We start from the raw sequence: 23,014 nt of genomic DNA on the forward strand, positions 1-23,014 counted from the left end.
ATCAATAGAAAGAGGAAAGTCTGAGTCAAACTACATGCCTAAAACTGGATCTTGAGTTATCTTGTATTTAGTCTTCGTTTTACACGTCCCAGCAAGCCATTTACTGGACAGCCACATTATCTTCGTCCAACATAGTACTCACCCCTATGGAACATTTTTTTAAAAGGTCAGCACCTTCTCTCCTCCACAAAAACTGCCAAGTGTAGTGTCAGGATAACAAAGTTTGCAAACGTCGGGCTGTTGGCTAGAAGCTTCTAAAGCCTGTATTAAATACATTAGAAGTGAGTGCATTTAATTTACTGAAAAATTATTCAAATTAACCAATGATTTGGTTGTGTTAGAAGACAGTGCAGAATAGTGAGAAGAGAGATGTACCCCAAAACAAGAGTTCTGAGTACCCCATATCCACATTGCATCTGTTTGAAAGGGGATTCCTTCAGGCCAACTGGTCTCACAGACTGAATGTCCCTTCACTTGACTTTCTGTGGGAGAGATCCAGTGTGTGCAACTGTGATGGTCTGTAATGCAGAGCAAAAGGCAACATATGGTGGCAACTGGGAAATTTGTTTTAAAAGCTTATAATGAGCTGAACTAAATCCCCAGTGCAGGTGCAACTGCAGTGTCAAAATTTTCTATGGGACAGTCAGTGAAGCCCTTTGATGTTCAGCTTCTACATGAAGCACTATCTTCTGCTTTGGTGCCCCAGCACCACCACTCCTTCCACTGAAAGCTTTGAATCCAATACAAAATTAGATAAATAATGCTCAGCCTGCTTGTGAAAGGGTTGTTCTTTTTTTCAGTATATGAGTCCTGTTATCAGCAGTATTTCTTGAAATTCCTTTCCAAAAAGGAATCTGGCAGATGAGCTATTCAATTAGCCTTATAAAACAAGGATTTGTTATCTGGAAGACCAAATGAAGTCAGCAGAACTGTGGCTATAGTACTCAGATTTTCTTAACACTGATCATTGCATTTCACTTGTCTACAGCCACACACACAGATTGCAAGATGCCCTGAGAGTAAGTGATATGAACCCCAGACAGCTGGCAGCCAGAGGACTGCAAGGGAAGGACTTCGGATTCCCTGGAAGTGTATTAGCTGTGACAACCAGGGTTTGATTTACAACTGCAACAGTGCAACACACCTATAATGCCATCAGGTTCAGTGGACATTGAGTGACCAGCACCAGGCAGGATAAGCAATGTGCAGGTGTCTCTGAGCGTGAAGTGTTTTGCAACAGGTAGGAATTCTTTTGCTCATTGAAGGAAGGATGGAGACTTTTGGGTTCAGTCCTGATGCAATGGTGCTTCTTTCCTGAATCCCTTAGGCGTATCCAGTTGTAGCAGTCTCCCATGGTATTTTCTTGGTGCTCCCACTGGAGGAGGTAACTCACTTAAAGAGTTTGGATTTGTCCCAATGGACTGCACTGGAAAATTAAACTGCAAGCTTCCTCTGGAGTTCTCTTTTTTAATTATTTTCTAGAAAAGAAGTATAAAACTATTCCCAGAGAAATATACTGCAAAGAATATTGTACATGTCAACTTCAGAGCAAAAGAATATAATAAATATAATAAATATAGTAATAAAATAATAATTCATGAAAGATAGTTCACATTTACGGTTGCAGACAGTGACACTTGTTTTACTGTGGGGCCACACTACTGTCCCACTTCAGTCCTTCTTACTGTTTTGGAGCAAGCTATTGCTGACTGTACTGACAGTTCACAGTGGTCAGGTGATGTAGAAAAAGTCAGTGACAATCATGTCACCATTCCTGAGCCCCTGTGAAATTTCTGCTATTGGTATACCAATCTGAATAACCTTTGGAATAAGTTCTTTAGGCTGCAATTTCTCAGCATCTTAGTAGCTTTCACTGGCATGTGGTAATGCATATATTTCCAGAACTTCTTGTCTGGAGTAGCAGAAATAAGGGAGTTCCAGGTAATGATTGGTAAAATCCGAAGAGCTTTCTTCACTGCTGGAGGCATAGTCTCTGGCTCTTGGAAAGCCTGGAACTTTATTAATATCAGTTTGATCCTTTTATCTTCCAAAGCACAGTTCACCGCTGCCTGCAGTTCAAAGATGCTTTGTCCGCTGACATAGGCTGGGCTCAAGATAATTATTACCCGTCTGCTTTGTTTAATAGCTGTTACAACTTCATCTGTGTATGCTGGAGAGAAAATGGTGGTAGTTACTGGATTCTACAATGGAGTTTTTATCTCATCATTTCCTTTATCAACAGCTAAAACCCACAAATAAGGAAAGCCAAGAACAGGAATGTCGAACAATCACATAACCCCTAGAAATGTGTTTGCTATCAGAGGGTACCATGACTGTTTTGACACAGCCTTGAGAACACAACTTTCTGCTCAGGAGATGAAGGGCACAGCTGAGACCTCAAAACACTTTGCTGCCACTCAGACAAGGTCTCAAGGGATGCTTGGATTTGTCTTTGTCTCTCCCAGAAACAGGTACCCATGGCTTTCTAATTACTGCAGATAGAATGGACTAAAATTGGTCAGAAAGTAATTACTGAAATATTTGGGGTCTTCTTTCCTGGGAATGGAATCTGCTTGCAAAGAAATTCTTGGATAAGAAGCTTTGCCTCAACCTAGTAGCTCCCAGTGATCACACTCAAATGTATGTGTGTCTCAGGCACAGGGACCAGATATAAAGATCAAAACATTACGAAATCTGAGCATGAAGTCCACTACCAAAATATACAATTTGTTTATCTGGTGCATAAGGGTTTTTTGAAAAGTGAAACACAATTTTATAAAAACTGAATAATTTCTACCATCCACAGGGGCCTTACCTCCTCCTGGAAGAATATCTCTTTCAAGAATACATAATCTGTATCCGTATTTGTTTTCTAGCATATCTGGAAGAAGTTCCAGGGCAAATTTTTCCTCACTAATTAAAGTAGAGTCACTTTCAGAAGAGTCTAGTTTTGCATAGGACACAAATGCATCAAATTCTTTGCCATCTAAAATAAATAAAAGAAATAAATAAACAAATAAATAACATATACATTGTATACATTAACAAGTCTGACTGAAGCATTCAGCTTTTTTCTTAATTCTCAGTTTTCATTTGTATCTATTTAAGTAGTCACAACACAAACCTAAAAGTATGACCTGTTCATGGATTAGAGCTATCCATTTACCAAAGACAACCCTTTCTCCTAATTGTCTTGGAAATTTTCTAGACATACTCTAACAAAGCAAAGGAGGAAGATACAGATGACTAGTGCAAGGTAGCTTCAACATCTGGCCCCTTCCATGCAAAATCCATGTGGTAGAGCATGATTCCCAATCTTTTCTCTCATTTGCTCAAATGCCAATTCCAAAAATTTCTCATCTGTGAACAACCTTCTTTTAAAATATAATAATTTTAAAGCAAAAATGTTTTTAAATATTAGCTTCTTGCAAAAGATGTGTTGTTTTCATACACTGTTATGTTTCCAAGCAGAGAGACTGGTATAAGGAGCAAAGCCTAAGTCTGATCAGTGTCAGCTCAGACACCAAGTACTGATCAGTAACTGAACTTTAAATCTCATTAACGAATATTTGTAGGGTGCAGATGAAAAATATATACAAAACTTCCCTTAGCTTTCAATTGCCCTGATACCAATGTCCTGAGTTAGGCCCATTTTTAACTACAAGGCAAAAGGAAATTGTTTCTATTTGCTGAATAAAATTTGAACTACATTTGAGGGTGAAGGAGAAAAAAAAATTTCTGGTGAAAACAAAAGGCACAGTGGACTGAGTCCATATTTCCATATGTAGTTGCTTGAGACCATTTAACGTGCCCTAAGATTGACAAAACTGCCAAGTTTGACAAGGGAAGTATTGGAGAGTCAAGTCTATTGGAATGTAAGGACATCCTCAGCCAGCCCAAATTACATCAGGCAGTTAGGATCAATTAACTGTGTTGTATCATATGTCAATACAGTTAATAGCAACCAGAAATAATTTCCACAGTTTACAGGAGGGTCCCACTACAGGGTGCTGCTGCAGGGAGAGCTGAGAAGCTCTCTAGTTTTCACCATATTGACTGCATCTTCACTGCATGGGAACTGAGACACCCATCTTCAGCACGTACACCTAAGTGCTGAGTATCATGATCCCCATGCCTCAGTGTTAACCTGATTTCTCTCCCTGTATGTAAGATTAGGATCACAAACAAGAGCTAGAGCCACCAAGTTCCCCAAGAATCTAGAAGAGCCCATATGGGAAGGAAACATAAAACTAACAATGTGAATGAGCTGGAGTTGCACCCTCAGAATGGACACATTCAGAAATAGCACATAGCAGAAAGTATGCCACCGAAACAAAACATAAGTGTGAAGCTTACGTTTGGAGGCCAAGGATGTGATCTGACAGTACATGTTGTGTCTCAGCTCTTCCCCTCTGCTCCTGGCCACACACTTTCGACCACTTCCTTCTACTGGTGCCGAGGCTCTTGTGATAACAGAGGAAGCACTTTGCTGGCTACTCCCTGTCTTTTACTGAGTTATTTTTCTGTGAAATTGAGCCAATTTAGGCCCACAAGAGTGAATCACCAGCAGCAGGCACATAGGACTAGTGTGGGAATTGAAAGTGGGGCAGAAGGTTACTAGATTGGTTTAGCTAAACTTCAATTTGGCTACACCCTAAATTGAAGCTTTGAAAACAGTTTTTAAGTGGCAACAAATTGCACTACAGACCCGGTATTCCTCATTTCACCTACAGAGGTGACCGAAATTTTATTAGACAACAACCATTAACAAACACATTCCCCTATTAATATTACTATTACAAAAGCAAGTTAAATACACAGTAAGCACAACTAGGATATTTTTACCATAATTGGACAGGACAGTTACAAACTGAGGAGCTTTTGGCACAAACATTTAAGATCCTCAAAGTATAGGAAATGAAGAATACCTGACTAAAGCAAAGTGACTCCATATGTTGTTATAAATGTTAATATCAAAGCTTCTGCATTATTTCTTTCTCTTTGTGAAAGAAGGCAGGGTTTTTAAGACATATATCTCAATTGGCGAGGAAGGAAGCCCAAGGGTTAGAGAGGCATGAGAAAAAATGTGATCTTGTTGCTGCCTTCAGCTACCAAATGGGAGGGTAAAAAGATGATGGAGATAAAAGTAGGTGAGAAGGCAACAGACAGAATTTAAAGCAAGGAAAATTCTCATTAGAGGTTAGTGAAATAGTTTGCAGTGTGAGAGTGGTCAAACACTGGAGCACGTTCTCCAGAGAGCTTTTGGGTTCTCCCCCCATAAGATCCTGCACAACCTGGTCTAGGCTGGCTCTGCTTTGAGCAGGATGTGGGATCAGATGACTCTCAGGGGTCCCTTTCAACCTTGTAGGATTCTTCAAATCTCTGATTTTGTGCTGAGAGGGATGTGAGAGAAGAAATGACGGAAAGAAAGAAACAGCAAACTCAAGTCATAACTGCTGCTTTGCTGCTCTGTGAGCAAGCCCTTTCAGACCTCAGGTGACTTGATATGCATCCACATGAAGTGAGAAGTACACAATCCTGCAGGGGAGAACACATTTATCCTTAGGCAGAAAACTACCTGGGTAGGCACAGTTGGTCTGCACACCCCATATACTCCCCACACTGCAAATGGTGCTGTAAGCATCAGATACATGAGAGTCCCGGAGTAGGACAGAGACTGCCACAGTGGAACTCAATGGTGTCTTCAGCTGCAATGCACCAGCCTTGGCATTTCTGTCTCTGTCCTACTGACATACTGGGTGTGCTCTAAGGGGACTTTCCAGAGGTTCTTAATTCACTTTGTTACCAAATAGCGGGGAAATTTTGAGTGATTTCCCAAATCGCTTTTGCTAAGTGCTTTAGGGCTCACAAAAAATAATTTCCAAAAGGGCAGTTAACTGTCTAATTGTGCATGTATTTATAGGTATCTAGATACAGTTAATATCACACTCATGTATAAGCTACCTATTCACATATGTAGCAAACACAAAAGCAGACTCAAACACCTCTATCTCAAGCTGCATCAAGATCCAAGAAGTTTTAGAAAAATTTTGTTGGGTGAAACCATCACAATTCTTTCAATACTTGTAAGAAAATTATACATTAAGTTATTTGAAATAGTCACAGTCATTTCTGATACATTTTTACCCTGTATGCTACTTTGGAGGCCCATTTTACCTGAGATGATGGAGCAATGCTACTGCACAGACTTGAAATATTGAAAGCTAATCACTCTGGTGCAAATGTCAAGACTGTTTCCAAAATTTTTAGAAAGGAAATATGAATATTCTCCAAACACACACTTCTCAGTCCTATGTCATCTTATTTCTCTCTTTTGTTTATTCTTCTGAGAAAATTTTTGGCTTCAAGTGAAAAATATAATAATCTCTGGAGTCCTTCACTTTGTTATGCAAGGACATTTCATTCTTGACAAAAGGTGCTGTTGAACATTTTGGGAGAATGATGTTAGAATGTTGGAGATGCTAGAGCGTTACCTGCAAATGGACTGACAAAATCAGCTTCCCACTCTAATTTTCCATGGGTAAATTAAGGTCAAAGGCTAACTGTGACATTTCAATTGGTGTTAGATATTTCCTCCACACTCTCTGGCTTTTTTTCATCTGCATTCACTGAGAAACTTATTAGGTTTAACATCCTTTGAATTGGCTCAAAGAGAATAAGGTCATTAAGAGAACTTAATAAATGAGTAATTCATACCAGACTATGCCACATGGCAAAAGGCTGTAGAAAAACTGGAGAAAATTAATATTATACAAGGTTTCTTACCTTCTGTACTTTCATTGTGGACCAGATAACTTCGGTACATCAGCACTATTTCAATCCAGTGCTGGTAAATAAAGGTGGCGCACAAAACACATGCAAATAGAGTAGAAATGGCACTGCATAGTACATATAAGAACAACACTGTAGAAAGAAAAGATTCTATCATTGCTTATGCTTTCCAAAATAGTATTGACACTTAGATAAAAAATCAGTCCAGAAATGGGGGCAAACCATTTCACAATCTACATTCTTACTCCAGTGTCAAAATTTAGAGAAGTTAGGATTTCATAGGTAGCTGCAAAATTTAACATAGGGTTTCAGTCTGCCACCAGGCATCTTTTTTAAATGACATTTCTTTGGTGGCATGAAAAGCCAATCCATGATAGAAGGTACAGAGAAAACAGTCTCTGGGTACACTCAGTACTACTGAAAGCAGTCATCACATGAGATGGAAAAGTCTCATCAGAACTGATACAGCTGCACACAGTGCCCTGCTGGCAGCTTCCTGTGCCACTCCAGTGATAAAGCTTCCCTCTGAACTGTGGTTCAACAGTTTAATTTCCACACTGATTCTTGTTTGGGCCTTGAACGGCTTGAAAGGCTGCACATTTATATCGGTTGTGGCAACTTCTCAGAAACATGCATGCTAACAACTGGGAAAACAAACAGAAATGTCCTAAGAAAATCAAGGGATACTGTTGCTTTCAGCAGCCTCTCTGCTTCAGTTTAGTAGATTGCCTTCTAATGTTCTAATGCTACTCTCCTTTTCTTCCTCCCAATTACTCTTCAGCTTCAAATTGGCTCACCTGCCTGAAGTCCCCAGATAACCTTTTCCTTCCGTGCCTTTCAAGATATCTGACAAATCAAACTTTTCCCATCCAGCTTCAACTTCTGGTACTGGCTAAAAAGCCAGTGTTAATGGGGAATGAATTTCTAGCAGTAGAGTGCATCAAAATGTGTCTTCAGGGGCAAAAGTCACCAATTGATAGTTTTACCTCTCTGCTTTCTTTTTAGCTGGATTACAGCAGTGACATTCCCCACTGAATTCTCAGCAAAACATGTGAAGTTGCTTCTGAGGTCCTTTTCGGTAACTTCTTTCAATGTTGCAACATGAAGAAGTGTGTGTCCCTTCAAACCTTTTGGAAAAACACTAGAGAGAAAAAATTATGTATTTGCATGATATCTTTGCTGTTCATTCACACAATCTCCAAACAACTTACATTAGAAAAGAGGAATCTGCAACTTTTTAACATTCATCTTGAACTTCTAATAGTCATGAAATATTCTGGTTTGGAACTTCCATTTGGTTTTTACATTGCAAGGAAAATACTAACATCAAAGGTCTGAAGAGAGAAAGATGTAGTCTTAATCCATCAACTCAGCAAAATACTTACCACTTGCCTAGTTTTCAATATATAGTCCCCTTTGACTTCTATAAGATGATTTGTGATTTTTTGAGATGCAAGAAGTTCCTCCAATAGAAATGCTGAGAAATGAAACTTCAAAAAGTAGTTTTCTGAGTTGCAGCATTCCCCTTTGAAAGCCATGAGTACAAGCATCTTTGGGTTGTCCTAAAGGCACCTCACATCATTCCCCTGCAAAATTACAGTCTCCCACAGCCCCATCTCTGCCAACTCTGGATACACAGGCATGAGCATGGGCAAGGACTCATCCTGTACTGAAAGTCTGTTGGGAATATTCCATTATTTGTGTTTGTAAAAATAAGCAAACAGAAACTGTACCCATGCAAAAAGCTAAAAACTACTAAGAACATTACAAAACTAAATATTCAAAAGTTAGGAAAATCCAATTTCCAGGCAACCTCATAAGTGTTGAATGTGTTTGTGTGGTATCATAATTGTTCCTTTTTTCTGATATGACTAGTATTATGAACTTAATTTTGGCAGCAACAGCAGGGTTTTCGCTTCCCCCAGTGTACAGAAAAGTTTACCCATAAAGATGATTCAGCCTGAGTAGTAAAAGACACAGTTAGCTGTGTTGCCTCCATTATGTTGCTTGCCCAAGTTGAACACTGTGTAAGTGAATGAGAATAGGAAGGAAAGGGAAGTGTGGTGACTACAGGGGCTGTCCCCAGCATGTTTCCCCTACATGTTTCTTCTACATGTTTCCCCTACATGTTTATTCTCTGCAGGAGCTGGTTAATTCTTTCCAGGGAAGACTCCTAAAAGTCCAGTGTTGCAACTCCTAAGACTGGATCTGTAAATACACCCCAATGTCTGAGGCACCCAAACTCCTTTCAATGTTCACAGTAATGTTTTATTGATCTGATTTAATCCCCACTCAGAGACAACAGCCAAAGACAGAGTGTGTGAATTGCTAGCGAGGCACAACAGTGTTTTCAAGAACGCTGGGAAACAGCTGATGGCAGCACAGGCAACCAAGCAACATTCATGTTGAAGCTATCAATAAGCTAAAGCTTTAGGAAGAAAAGATTGTGTAGAAAGTTTGAGTTCTTGATTTTATGGCCATCAGTATGTACTTCTGTATGTGAAATGCACATGCCTATCACATGCTCATGGACATACAAATTACTAGGTTGAAGAACAGAGCCTTCTGAGTTTCTTTCAATAAAATGCATTCAGTAAAATTGTTGTAGAAGGATTTTTACAGTCACTGGCAGTGGTAGTAATCAGACTACTGGGAGAGGTTTCTCACCTTGTTTCCTGATTCAATTTCTCATTTGTATTTTCTTCATTGTTTCGTTTCCATACTACCCTCATTGGAGAAACTGTTTCAAACCCAAACTGTACACGGCATTCCAATTCAAGTGGCTTTCCTGGAACAAATTAACACAGGGAAACCATGCATGGAGGTCAGCAGAATAATTTTCTCTTAAAGAGCCTAGAAAGCAAAGCTGTTTTGCTTCTTCAAGGTCTATCGTTATTTATCAGTATCTCATTTAAACATTTTCTTTTAGATCAGGAATTGAAACTCACCAAGTTCTGCTTCAAGGATCACAACACCACTGGGATATAAAATGTTCGGTGGATGAATAGTGTTTTTTGCTGCAATTAACAGGAATATTATTAAGAAGTATAAATGGCTATTATCAGTGCAGAAGACCAGAGAAAACAACTTCCAATTTAATTTTTAAAATGTTAAGTGGAATTTAGACATCTAAATCCAAGAGGATGATTTACAGTTGTTGAGATATCTGACAGTACATGGATAAAGGAGTTTCAACCACAAAACTTACGTAGATACTTATACCTGCTATGTCAGTTATTCTGCGACATTGTCAATTTACATGAGCTGAGGAGCTCAGCATCTAACCTGCACTTAAGATCATCTAGGTTTCAGAAATTAGGACCCCTCCTTGCAAGACCCCCTGAACTCATTCCCGTTCCCTGCCAAGCCTCTTTCCATGCCCAATAAGCACACACAGAGCACACACACGCACACACACACCTCATTCACAAGCTCAGGTACTTGCATTAAAATAGCCATGTTGTTTTTGAAACACAGGCTGCCAAAGGGCACGGATAATGACACCCACACGTTGCACAATAAAACCCACAGCTCTGATATTCTAGGAAAGTCCCATACTGCAGGAAATGGGGCCACAAAACAATTTTTTTTCCCACCAAGCCACAGCAGAGAAACCTATGCAAGGTTCTGGGGTAGTATATATGTATATGGCACTTTTCAGTGGTTTTTTTCTGACTGTGCTATGAAGTGAAGGAAAGAACTGAGAAGTACAGTGTATCAGCTCAGATTCAGCCAGATCAGAACAAAAGCAGAGCTAGTCCATGCACACTTGGAAAATATTGTGTCAATGTAGCAAGAAAGAAGAGTGAAGAGCATTGGATTTTGTAAGCCACCACATAGAGCTCTCAAAAGTTGGTGAGAAATGGTTTCCTGTCCTTAAGGGGTGTATATGTTTTTCTCTTGAATTTTTAGCATCAAATGCATGTAACACCTGAGGAAAAAATAAAATAAATCACCTATTTCAGAGTTCTCTCTTCACTAGACCATGAAATTTCAAAGTTCTTCCTCACTAGGACCATAGAAACATGTTGCTTCATTGGATACCTTTCTTTTGCTCCCTAAATCTTGTTCTCCCTTCCACAGAGTGACCCATTTTCTATCAGGATGCTAAGAAATAGTCCTGTGCTATTGTCACACAGATTAAAGTGTACTGGGTCCATGCAATTTAGCATATAGAATAGACGCATATACTTTCCTACAGGACCTGGGAACTGACTGGAGTGACTCCAGTGTATTACAACACTCAACCATAGATATATGGAGAAAAGCATAACAACACCTTTCCTTTAGCAAATCAGTCTCCCTCAGTACTGATGTTAAGTTGCTGGCATGCTCCCTTGCACAGAATTGACATTGTCCAAAAACACTCTGCCAAGGCAGTATCTAGACTTTGCCTGAAGGCAACTGAAGACAGTAAATATTACAAAAATAAGGTCACTGTGGTTTGAAGGAGAATATAAGATTATGCCATATCACTGTGCCATAGAGTTCTAGCCAGTTTTATTTGATAATGCATACAAAGCCTGAGAGAACAGGTCATGCATGCAGTGATGCTTTCCCCCAAATAGCACATATAACAGAAAAGAGCTTGTTTGCTAGATTGCTCACAGCTCTCTTGTTTACTCTGATGCTAAAAAATTTTGTGGAAGAGGGACAGTGATCCCACCAACACCACCTTCCTTATCACTGTCAAGTGAAAAAAAAAATGAAGGTTTCAGCTATGCCACAAGGAACAATTTTTTCCTAATTTATACTTTCTCCCTCACTTCAGGGAGACAGGTGGGATTGAGGTACACTGCTTTTGTCCACATTTCCAATGCAGGACTTGCACTCCTTCCTCCTAGTATTCAAATGTGTTCCTAACACTCCTCATACAGTACATGGAGTACACTGGCACCAGTTGGAGTTTCATGAACTCTACTCCCAGATCGACAGATTAAATCCTATTGTAGATTTGATCCCCCGTCTTAGGAACTACAAATCCAAGGACGAATTAGATCTTGTAAATGATGCTGCTGTGTACTACATGCTATTACTGTACATTGAAGGTTCTAGTCAATGTCCCAAGATGTCCACAGAATACTTGGAAGACTTTAATGATCCTGTAGCTAATTCAGCATATGGGGGTTTTTTAGAACAAGAGCCTGAACAGAAGACATAATTAAACATAACAAAGACATACTTCAAGTAATTTATTCTGAGTCATTATGTTACTCACCAGTGACTTCTACCATTACTGCTGTTCTCATTGTCCACTTGGTAGTGTTGTCATGCAGAGTGTAATCACACACATATGTTCCAGCATCTTTATCATAGGTTGGATTCAAGAAGATTTCATTATGTTTCAGCTTTAGACTTGGTCTGTTTTTCCTAAGTTTTAGCTGGTGACCATCCTAATGAAAGGAAAAGAAAATCAAGAAATTAAACTCCTTTTTTAAATTGCTGATATTGCTGCCATTAAATTCTATTTTGTAATATTGAGATAGGATTACCATGAGAGTAGGGCTAAACCACAGTCTTTCCACTGAAGTCCAAAAAGGGAAGTATTAGGAGTCTGATGACATTTTTCAGTTACAATTAAAAAAAATGTAAATACCACTGTCTTTTTAAAAATTACTTAAAATTTATGGTTGCTGCAAGAAATGTGAAATCATGAAGCTAATCTAAATTAAACTCTTATTATTAAAGGGAAACAAAAAGGACCACTTTTTACCGACTAAGTATTTTTTATTTTGTAAATACATTATTTTGAAAGCATTTTCATGTCCTTTTATGAGAAGTAAATAATGAGTTTGGATTGTCTGAGCCCAAGAACACTGTCACTACTTTTAAAAGAATGAAAATGGACTATTTTTTGCAAAGCACTTCTAGTTTTCATCTTAATATATTCATACTCCACTGAAACCGCTAAGAATTTTCTTTAAATCAGGTTCCTGAAATCAATCCATTAATGCAAATGCAGAGAAGCTCCTTAACCTCAGTGGGCTTCAGATCAAGATGTAGACAAAGATATCCCTCATTTAAAATTTAAAAGTAAATAAAGAGTAACTTTGACAAGATCATAATTCTGCTTGATAGAATAAAAAATGTAAATAATACCAGGTAGTAAAATGCACAACTGAAATTTTAGTCATTTTCCTTTACTTACTTATACAGGTTTAGATGTTATACTACAATCCTTACAAACACTAAGTCAGTAGTGTTTCAGTGGAATAGTGTTTCATTAAAACAGGAGTGTTGGAAAGCACAATTTGAAACATTAATCTTAAATGAGTATTGTTTATAAGAAACTTTTTCTTTGTTATGTTTGATATTTTCAGAATGTAGAAGGTTAAAATGAATCTTAAACTTTTAAATTTTTATCATATGTCAGTGTAGGGACGAACCTGTTTTGATTCTCAACTTCAATTTCTTAGCTGAAGAGAAAGCATTTCTTGACTTCTGTTTCACGGACTAATATTTTCCGTATGGCAAGTTTCTTCTGATGCCGAAAGGGTTTTTTTAATTTTTCAATTTTCATATTTTGTAGATTTTAGAGACACAGTAGATGTAATGCTGTAGATTTTAGTGAATTAATATTTAGCAGCTTGTAGCATAAAATCCTTCTATCTCTACCCCTGCTCCAGAACAGGCAGCTAAGATCTGCCAGCTATTTAGTCTCTTCCTCAAGGTACCTGATTAAAGCATATCAGAAGAGAACATAAACATGGAGCAGTGTGACCCGAAGCCCTGGAGAGCATCCAAGAGACCTTTGTGTGCTGAAGAAGAGGAGGTGGATGAAGACAGAGGGTCCCAACGACCCCAGCCCCAATTCAACAGGGGTGGGAACTGGGAGGGGACAGAGGTGGAACTGGACATGTGGACAGTAGTGATTGGATAGGTTATATTATAAAAACTATAGAACTTAGAGCTTGCTTGCGCGCGCGTCGATGTATTCCTGGATGAGCGGGGTTGCTCATTAAAGTGCCTGCCCATTATCTTATCTCCTACAAAATTTAGCTCGGAGTCTTTTTTACGACTTTTACGGCAACACTTCAAACTGCTTACTTACAAACTTGATCTATAGCAAGTCAAGATTTCACTTTTGGGTTGAATTTCTCAGGCTGCATTGCCTGTCAAAATGGAGTTCAATAACTTATGGTACCTGAACATTAACCAGACCTAAAACTCTACCTCCACTCAGCTTTTCTGAATGCTCAAGAAACTGATTCTTACCTTGTACCATTTTACATCTGGCTTTTTTATATGGCTGTAACATTTTGTCCCAGGACAGGTTATTGAATTCCCACTGTCAGCAAGCAGATACAGGATATTTGTGTCATAACCTGAACATTTTGCAGCCCTTTTTGTTTGAACCTCCAAAACAATTTTGAGACATGGGATTTTCCCCCTGAGTGATGTAGGAAAAAAAAAGTTAAACCCTTAATACACAAATATAGAAATATAAACATTTTGCTTCATTACTGTAAAGCAAAATATACACAGTATTCTCCCCAAAAGTGGACAAGATGCAAAAAGGTTCATTTTGGAGGTGAGGATGCTGAAAACTCACAAATCCTCACAATGCTGCACAGCAGCATTGGGCCTCGGGGTAAAGGCAAACCTCCTGTACATTTCCCAGCTTTATAATCACTTCTCCTCCTCTGTTCCCCACTGGCTGCTGAAGCCTTGTAGCACATGTGTGAGTGTTATCTCTCTCATACCCGGGAAGCCAATTTCTGTGGAATGCACATGGAGAAACATCTAAAAACGTCTCTGGGAAAGATGCCTCTTTCCAGGCAGGAAAGCTACCTTAGTGAAAATAACTGCATCCTCAGTAGTAATATCTTCCAGAAAAGAGTTATTTACCCCTACAATTACTTACCATATCATACAGATGTACACTCCAGAAACGCTGTCCCTTACTGGTTTAAACCAAAGTGCATCCCCCTGGAGTGCTAAATTAGGGCTTTCCTTGATAACCTGCAGTGTCTCTTCATCTTTCTGATGCCAGAACCACTTCACCTTTTGTTGATTCGGAAGTGAGTTGTTATAAATGTGGGTAGCATCACTAGCTGGTAAAGCACATTGTAGAACAAACTCCTCACCATCAATTGCACGATACCATATTTGAGGTTCAACATGGGAACATCCTGAAAAGCAGAATAATGGGTATCAGTACCATCTGAAAGGACACACAGTCATGGTGACAAAAATAAAAATTAGGAGTACTACATAAACAGAACTTCACCTTTCTTGTGTTAAATATGTTTTTATGTGATCAGATGCAGGACAAATAGGAAATAGATTTCCTTAAACATGCAATCTGACAATGTTCTCAAAAGTTTATTCAGATGTTTCCAACGGTTTAATAGGCCTTTTTTAAAAATTTAATGTGAAATTAGCTGAAGATTTTTATTGAACTGAAGATTTTTCCGTGGGTGCTAACCTGTTAAACTTCAACTCCATAGAAAAGCAAAAGCAGCTCTTCTAGATCTCCTCATATTAATGGAGAAGGGACTGATATAAACCTGAAGAAACAGATCCTGCCCATCACCTGCAATATTCAGGCTGAGATTGACAAATGTTATTGTCTTACTGCTTTTAAATCTTTGCCTTTTAAATCAATAGCTGTCACTAAAATTAAACCACTTTTTTATTCTGAAGGCTATGGTCAGCCATTCTAATCCCACTCCTGTTACACAGGCTGTGGTCAACCTTGAAAGCATGGAAGAATTTCACACAAGCAGAAGGGCGGGCATGAAATCTCTTCCTTGCCTGCCCAGCTGGGAGACTCTTTGCAGTTTCAGTTTTTCTCTGCAGACTGAATTGGATGAAGCTTTTCCAGACAGAGAAGAAGACTTTGATAGATTGGTCTCATTCTGCTTGTCTTTCTTCTACCCACTCCCCACTTCCCCAAGAGGCTTGGGTCAGCTGCCGGAGACTTCAAGGAGTCACAAAGGCAATTCATTTGTTCCATTCAGATCTCAGAAAGTCCCCTTTACATTTGTCCTCTTCATTAGGGAATTGAATTTTGAGTCATATTTAGGGTAAACTGTACTACCAATACTTTAAAAGCTTGCAGAAAGGCTATTTGTCTTTGACACGTGCAGGAAAACTCATGGAGGCAAGGAAAAATGAAGATTCTCTTTTCTCAGCTTTCAGAAAGAACCACAAACAGCAAACATCACTGGAGCAGAGTCTTACCTGGCAAGTTAACCTCTCTAGTTTCTGCCCCACTGAGAAATAATGTTAAAATCCAACACAAAGTGAGCATTATTTTCTTTATTGATTTTCCTTGATATTCTGAGACATTTTCTTTATGAATCATTTTGCTTTCTGTAAAAGAGAAAAACAGATTTATTTGTATTAGATAAAAATTAGCAGAAACTATTTCCTGCATATTGTGTTTTTTTGAAATTGGGGTTTGCAGCAGTTTTCCTGCTCTTTCTATTTCTCAGAAATCCAGGATCCTCAAGAACATTCGATAGTTTGTTTAAATATACCTTGGATAGAGTTGCTTACAGGTAGATTTTCAAGTCATACCTACAGAATGAAGAACTCCACATCTGGGGTGAAAATACAGATCCTTCCTCCTTTCGTAGGAACATGATATCTAAGATGAGAGGTAAGATACCAAGTAACATCAGTCTTCATCTAATGACAACTATCAGCAACAGACTGAGACAAGCATAACTGGCATGAAGAATCCATAGAGCTCTGTTTTGTTGAAGGTCAATAGGCCCACAGTGTGTTGACTTTGGAATTAAACCAAATCTGAAGATGTGCTGCAGCTGCAAATGACATTGAGCTCATGGGACAGGAGTAGAACTACACAGAAGTAAAACTCTCAAAGCACATACTGTGTGGACACGTCTTTGGTTCTTTCACCCAAGAGACATGCTCCTACAGGGCTTTGTTACCAGATAGAATGAACATATCCTAGGATGTCCATTAGGTTCAGCAGAGCAACCTAAAAACCCCTTCTTCTCCTCCATGACTTATCTGAGTATGCAGCATCAGGCCTCACTTTTGCACTACAATGCTGGGCTGCACTTCTTGAAGGACCATGACAGAGACCTGCTGAACAGGGTAACATCTACACCATTATAAGGTACGAGCTCCGTGGTGTGCCATCTGTAAGTGGAGACTGGGAACACCCAGGGGATTTCGAGCAGGTCAACAAATCACTCAGCTGCATCCAGACCCCTATACGACAGCACCTTATCCAAGGTGAAACCCCAAACCCTATTGTACGAAATGTTTTCCCTCTTCTTTTAAGAGGTCTGTTCTGCATCCTACAGCCTCCTCAGTCACAGGGCTAGAGGAAAGACAGGCTGCCCAGCATGCATGTTCAACAGCCATGGCTTAATCTGGGCATTTAGTAAGTACATGCCCAACACATGGGACTGACATATCTGGAGTGCCTGATTCAGGAGCAAAGGTCATGTACTTTACTGATGTTCACTTTGTGCAACTTTGCATTGTGCAACTGAGACCTCAAGTGATTTTTTCTTTCCTTTGGCTGCAGAGTGACTCTGCATTTACGCTGCTATCAGAGAGGCACTGAGTCAGCCCAAGGGAAAAAGAGAATACGTCAGGCAAAGGCTATAGTCCCTTGTCTGTTAGCACTTCATGCAAATCAGACACTAGTCATACTGGCAGGCATCAACAGAGCATCCAAGTGCACACTGAGCTAGCGAGAGAGATGATGAGAACTCCCACTCTGCACTTTTTCAGGCAGCTGGTCTGTGTAGAGGGGAGTACTTTAGTCACCATCCTCTTCAGAATATCTCTATTCCTTGCAAGTGAATGGAATGGTCTATTTTTATGCTCAGAGGTCACAGAGAGGGAGTTAACTCATTTCTCTGAACTCATCCTGGTTCTTTGTTACAGACTCCTGCTGCCCACTGTCATCACCCTACACATCTTTTAAAATCATCTTGAAACTTCAAGCCAGTTCATATGTCTGAATAAGGAGAGTTTACTGCCAGCATTGGACAAAAGCCATCCTTAATTTTATCCATTCTTTTTATCCACTCTTTTTATCTATTGCTAAAAAATCAATGGATCCTAACTCTTGAATCCGGGCTTATGACAGCTATAAAGATTTTGCTCAAGGCATTAATTATGAATGCATCTCTAGTAATGTTAATTCTGTATAAAATGAAGGATGATGTTTGGAGTTATGTCACCCAACAGTCCGCATGGTAAAGGCATACTGGGGCCTGTAGCAAGCAGGACCCAAGGGCCTTTTGTGTGATTCAGTGCTGCAGTCCTTTGAGCAGGTGAGCTCATGTAATGATCTGCTGTTGTCAAAAGTGAAAGGGCAGGTACTGATCTCTTCACTCTCACGTCCCGTGAAAGGACTCAAGGAAACAGCATAAAGCTGAGTCAGGGGAGGTTTAGGTTAGATGTCATGAAAAGGATTTTAAGCCAGAGGGTGGTTGAGCACTGGTACAGCCTCCCAGGAAAATGGTCACAGCACTAAGTGTGATGGAGTCAAAGAAGCATTTGGATGATACCCTCAGACACATGGTGTGGTTCTTGGGGATGGTCCTGTGGCAGGGCCAGGAGCTGGACTCAGTGGTCCCGATGGTCCCCTTCCAACTCAGAATATTCTATGATTCCATGACCTACTTGTCTGTCATACCCACTCCCCTCTCCCTTGATCCCAGGCAAAAGATGCAGTCTCTCCCCTGTAAGAGCTCTTGTCCTTTCAGTGACTCATTCAATCTGTTAAGCCATCAGAAGCTACTTGAGGAAAGCCTGACATGGCACAAGATAAGCATTTACTTCCCTGCTTCCTATATGTTTGGAACTGGGGACACACAGGCTACATGTAATGTTAACTACATCAAGTGGCCAGTCACAAAGCATTTAATAACGCCAGTGATGTATAATGTCTCTGATCTCCAATTAACTGCCAGACTAACAATATTGTCTTCAAGCTCAAAAGGTCACCACAAATGGAAAAGTGTTTAGCAATCTGTATAATTTTGTCTTTAGCTAGCCAGGAGAAAATACACCACTGTTTTGTTTGTTGTTGTTGTTGTTTTCTGATAACTGATAACACTTTTATTAGAGAATCTCCTAATATCTGCATTTTTATAGTGGTCAAAATCTATGCTAGTGTGTGAAATTAAGAATGTTATCTTGCAGTGTGCTTTACAGGAACAGAGAAATTCACAACAGAAAGAGACAGTAATCACCATTCGGGTATATTTGTGCTGCAGGTATACTCAAGGTGATTCAGTGACTTGGTTTACTCAGTTACTCATTTTATTTTTGTTGGTATCTGCCAGAGAAAGAAAATACTCTACTCTGGGCAATTTGCTACCAAAAGTATCTGCCTTCTCCTGCCATGCACACACGTGTATCATCATATCCTTAGTCTAGGAATTTAAGATGCCGTTTAATTGGAAAGTATCTTAAATACCAAGGAAATTAATGTGGCCTTAACATAATTTCCTGTGACAGAAAATAAAAGAGAGAAGAATAGGAACTCTATAATTTTGCCTATGTTTCAACGCCTAATGGATCCTCACAAGAAAACATTAAATTTTCGTTTCATATAATTTTGTATTTATATAAAATATAAGCAAAATAAATAAAAATTAATTTCTTGAGAGCTGCACCAAGTTTCCTGATATCTATGAAATCTAGTAAAAGCTGTCATTCCACAATCTTACAATATGCTATTCTGATTAATTTCAGCATCAAAACTATTCATTTCTGTGTGTTGTATTAGACTTTTATCAGTGGGAAGGCAAACATAGCCTGATTCCAGGACTAAGATTAGTAATAGCCACACAGGAGATGAAAAAAGCTTCACCATACCTACAAAGTAGAAAATTTAATGAAGCTACTTACTAAGACTCTACTATTTGACCAAGCAGTTAAAGCAAATTTACTTTGAAATACATATTCAAAGGCAATAAAATTAACTCAACTTCAAGCAGATGGAGTAGGAAGGGCTAAAATCAGAAGCTAAAAGATATAATTTAAAAAAATCTGAAAAACTTACCTGCACACCCTACACAACATGATAAGAATTGTGGTTAGTTCTAGCTGTGCACTGTGTTGAGTCTGTTTCCTTTACAGGAATTTCCTCTACCTCACTGTCATCATCCCTTCCTTTCTCAGTTTAGGTGCAATAGGTTCAAAATTTCCGGATCACTTTCTTGTAAAAAGAACAGGGGGAAAACCTCCTAGTAAAATGTTAAAGCCTCTTGGAGTTTAAAATCTTCTATTTGCTCTATGTGCAGAATTGTATTGGATTTTTTTAGTTTGTTTCATTTAAGAGGAGGAAGGCTAAAAGTTTCTTTACCCTTTGTTTCTTTATTCTTTTCTTCTTCACCCTTATGCTGCTATTAAGATGGTTCAAAAAAATCTGTAGTATCTGAAATCTGCAAGATGATTCCAATATGGAATAATATTCACTTCAAGAGTCAAGTTCACCTTGCTCTTAATGTCTCCAGCTTCCTTCCACACCCACTGCAAGTGGGTGCTCTGAGCAGGGCACTGTTACTTCCTATCTGTGTCCTCCTAGTTAAGCCTGGTTAGTTACCCAAATGCAGTTTTGGCAGAAAGGGAAAAGCCCTGGTGAATCTGAGCCATCTGGGACTTGCTCTTGGGATCTATTAGGCAGGCAGAGCACTTCAGCACACATAGTCCTACACAGTTCAGCCCCTCTCCGAGATTTCCTACATGGATATGCAATCCCTAAAAGACTGCACAGTGACTCAAACTACATAAAAGCATCTGGGAGCATTTTGCCATCAACTCAGACCACAGAGCTCCCTACTTCAACAGAGGCTATGTAAATCTATTTCCATCAGTTTGCACCAGACTTATTTCAAGAACAGTAGGACTTGTTTTTTCCCTTCTGGTGTGAAGTTTGCTCTTTTCACTACTGACTTGGTCAATTACTCAGTTTTCACAAGAAGATCTAAAAAGGCTGTTTGTTGCATAACATGGAATTTCAATGTTGTCTTGGTTTTTGTACACATTCCCTTATGCAATGACCAGTACTAATGCTTGATTCTGTTGGGTTCTGAGCACTTGGAGATAGAGAATTTGTGCTCTCAGCTTCCACCATGTATTTAGCGCTCTGCTTTTTCCAGAACAGAGTCTGATGATGATCCAGCTTGGTGATTGTTTTCTAACATATTTTCAATGTTTTGCCCTAATACAAAATATATGATTGGTTTATAAGTTACAAAAGACTTCAATGTATATCTGGAGATTTCAGTACAAAGAATTAAGCTTTTGAAGGTTTCATTTCTAGCTAGAAAAAAACCCCAGCCTTTTATATCCCTCTTCCTTAAAGGAATTACTGATTGAAACACAGATAAAGTGAAGGCCCTCATTCTTTCAAGCCCAGACTATCACAGAAAAGATGGTTCTTTCACAGAGATGAATCTTGCATCTTAAAGACATCAAATATACTTCATTTAAGAATTGTCATACTCTCCAAGTAATAGTCTTATCACATTCAAAAGATTAAGCGTAGTATTCTGTTAAATCAGAAATACAGCTTAGAAATAAAACAGAAGCACCAGTCACATGGAGTTTTGAAAGCCATGATACCAGAAGACTGAGTAGTATGTCATACTGGTTACCAGACTGAATGCAGATCTTGTAAATAGTACCAAATATTTGGCTAAGCCTCTGCTCCGAAAATCACCCCTTTACAAAAGTAATATAGATGCTAGAAAAGCAACCTCACACACTTGTTCTTCCCAGGTTCATATTTACCCTTGATTGCTTGACAAAATGTATAAAGGAGAGGGTAAAGGACAAATCCAGAATATCCTCCCTGCTCTTCTCTCCTTCTCCTGCCTCTCCCTCACTTACCCTCCCGTTCTGTTAAAATTTAGCATATTTTATGCTATAGCTCTACAAAATTGTGTCTCCCCACCACTGTGGAAATTCAAGGTGGAGCTCCTTATCTTACCTTGTCCATCTCACTTCTGCTCAAGTGGGAAAAAATATACCATCTCAGTGTGTATGTACTGTAGTCTTGTAAGTGCTGGAAGGATTATGTCTTCTTAGTATTCTGGTACCATTCTGGCTTGACACATTTACACATCACCTCCTTCTCTGTCCAGAGAGAAGCACCTACTCAGTAATAAGTTTTCCACTCCGATTATCTTCTACACCAAGTGGGTGGTGTTGGTTCTGTTGTTACAGGAGGTGTCTGAACAATTTCTAAACATGAACCTATGTCCATTTTGTACTAGTTATGCAGTCAGTAAAATGGCAAACAGTCAGGGGTGACTTCTGGGGCAGTAGGGTGACTCACCTATTACTTCTCTGTGAAATAAGGGAAGGTGGTGCTAGTACCAATTTGCTGCACTACAGTGCTTCTGCCTTGGGCAGCAGCGTGCAATATGTCTAGTGTCACCAAAGTACCTGGAACCTACTAATAACTGAATAGATCACATGACAAGAGAGAAAAAGGAAAGCAAATTCTCACCACTCAGACCTTGAAAATCTTTTCATTATCACAATCTTTAGTGGTTAATTAGAAAAGATTGTCTAGAGCTTTGCATTCCATAGCAATTCCTTCTTGCTTGCCTTGATAGTTGTATTGGGTCTAGCTGAGATGGAGTCCATTTCTCCACATACCTACAGAGAAGAAATCCTCTTCAGTAAGAGCTCATGCTAGAGAATGGCTTTTGCCTAAATGCCACATTTACATAGCTCATTAGTTGCCTGACAGAAAGGAGACCTTTAGAGCTGATCTGAAGGGCACCACAGATGTTTGCCTTATTCCTTCATTCCTTTCCATCTATCTTTAACTGGGCAAATGTGTTGCCTCCATTTTGGAAATCCACATTTAGCCTTTTCTTTTACCTAACCATCTGTCAGAAACTATGCACGATTAAAGGATATTTGACAAGCAACCAGGTATTTCTTTCTCATGAATCTTGAGACATTGTCATAACACTCAGTACTCCAAGCGTATTCTCAAGTGCACTGAGAAGGCAAAGGAGCTTCTCCATTACAGCTTCATGAATAAAGTGTCAGTGTGAAAGAGGTGCCTCCTCAGAAAAAGCATTAATGGAATGCAAGACAATAATGAGAGTGGGTAGAGCCTTGATGGTCTCCTAGAAAACTGACAAAATATTTTTCAAAATAATTCTCCATTGACTTCTCCCTATTGGCACTAGGAAGAAATATGGTTTCATTTTTTCCAGGAATTTATTATCTTCCGTCAGGCAGCTAACAACAAGGG

General features: G+C 39.2%; 1 protein-coding gene across 1 annotated transcript; it reads right to left on the bottom strand.

The window, feature by feature from the left end:
- Window positions 1–1,796: 1,796 nt before the first annotated feature.
- IL18RAP (interleukin 18 receptor accessory protein) lies at window positions 1,797–19,816 on the bottom strand. The gene is made up of 12 exons (XM_071569959.1): window positions 19,799–19,816; window positions 16,318–16,387; window positions 15,979–16,110; window positions 14,657–14,924; window positions 14,008–14,182; window positions 12,011–12,185; window positions 9,741–9,809; window positions 9,460–9,580; window positions 7,779–7,933; window positions 6,787–6,924; window positions 2,816–2,986; window positions 1,797–2,170 (listed from the first exon to the last, which is right to left on the bottom strand). The coding sequence occupies exons 3-12, from the start codon at window positions 16,100–16,102 to the stop codon at window positions 1,797–1,799; spliced, it is 1,770 nt and encodes a 589-aa protein (XP_071426060.1). The 5' UTR covers window positions 16,103–16,110; window positions 16,318–16,387; window positions 19,799–19,816.
- Window positions 19,817–23,014: the final 3,198 nt, after the last annotated feature.

Source organism: Pithys albifrons, chromosome 1, assembly GCF_047495875.1.
Source record: "Pithys albifrons albifrons isolate INPA30051 chromosome 1, PitAlb_v1, whole genome shotgun sequence".
Lineage (NCBI taxonomy): Eukaryota > Metazoa > Chordata > Aves > Passeriformes > Thamnophilidae > Pithys > Pithys albifrons.

Excerpts from the sequence above, each read along its gene's own strand:
- IL18RAP (XM_071569959.1), bottom strand. The coding sequence starts at position 16,102 with ATGATTCATAAAGAAAATGTCTCAGAATATCAAGGAAAATCAATAAAG. Across the intron at positions 12,186-14,007 it reads CAGATGTAAAATGGTACAAG|GATGGTCACCAGCTAAAACT; the intron begins GTAAGAATCAGT and ends TCCTTTCATTAG. Across the intron at positions 2,171-2,815 it reads AGATATTCTTCCAGGAGGAG|CATACACAGATGAAGTTGTA; the intron begins GTAAGGCCCCTG and ends TTTTCTCTCCAG.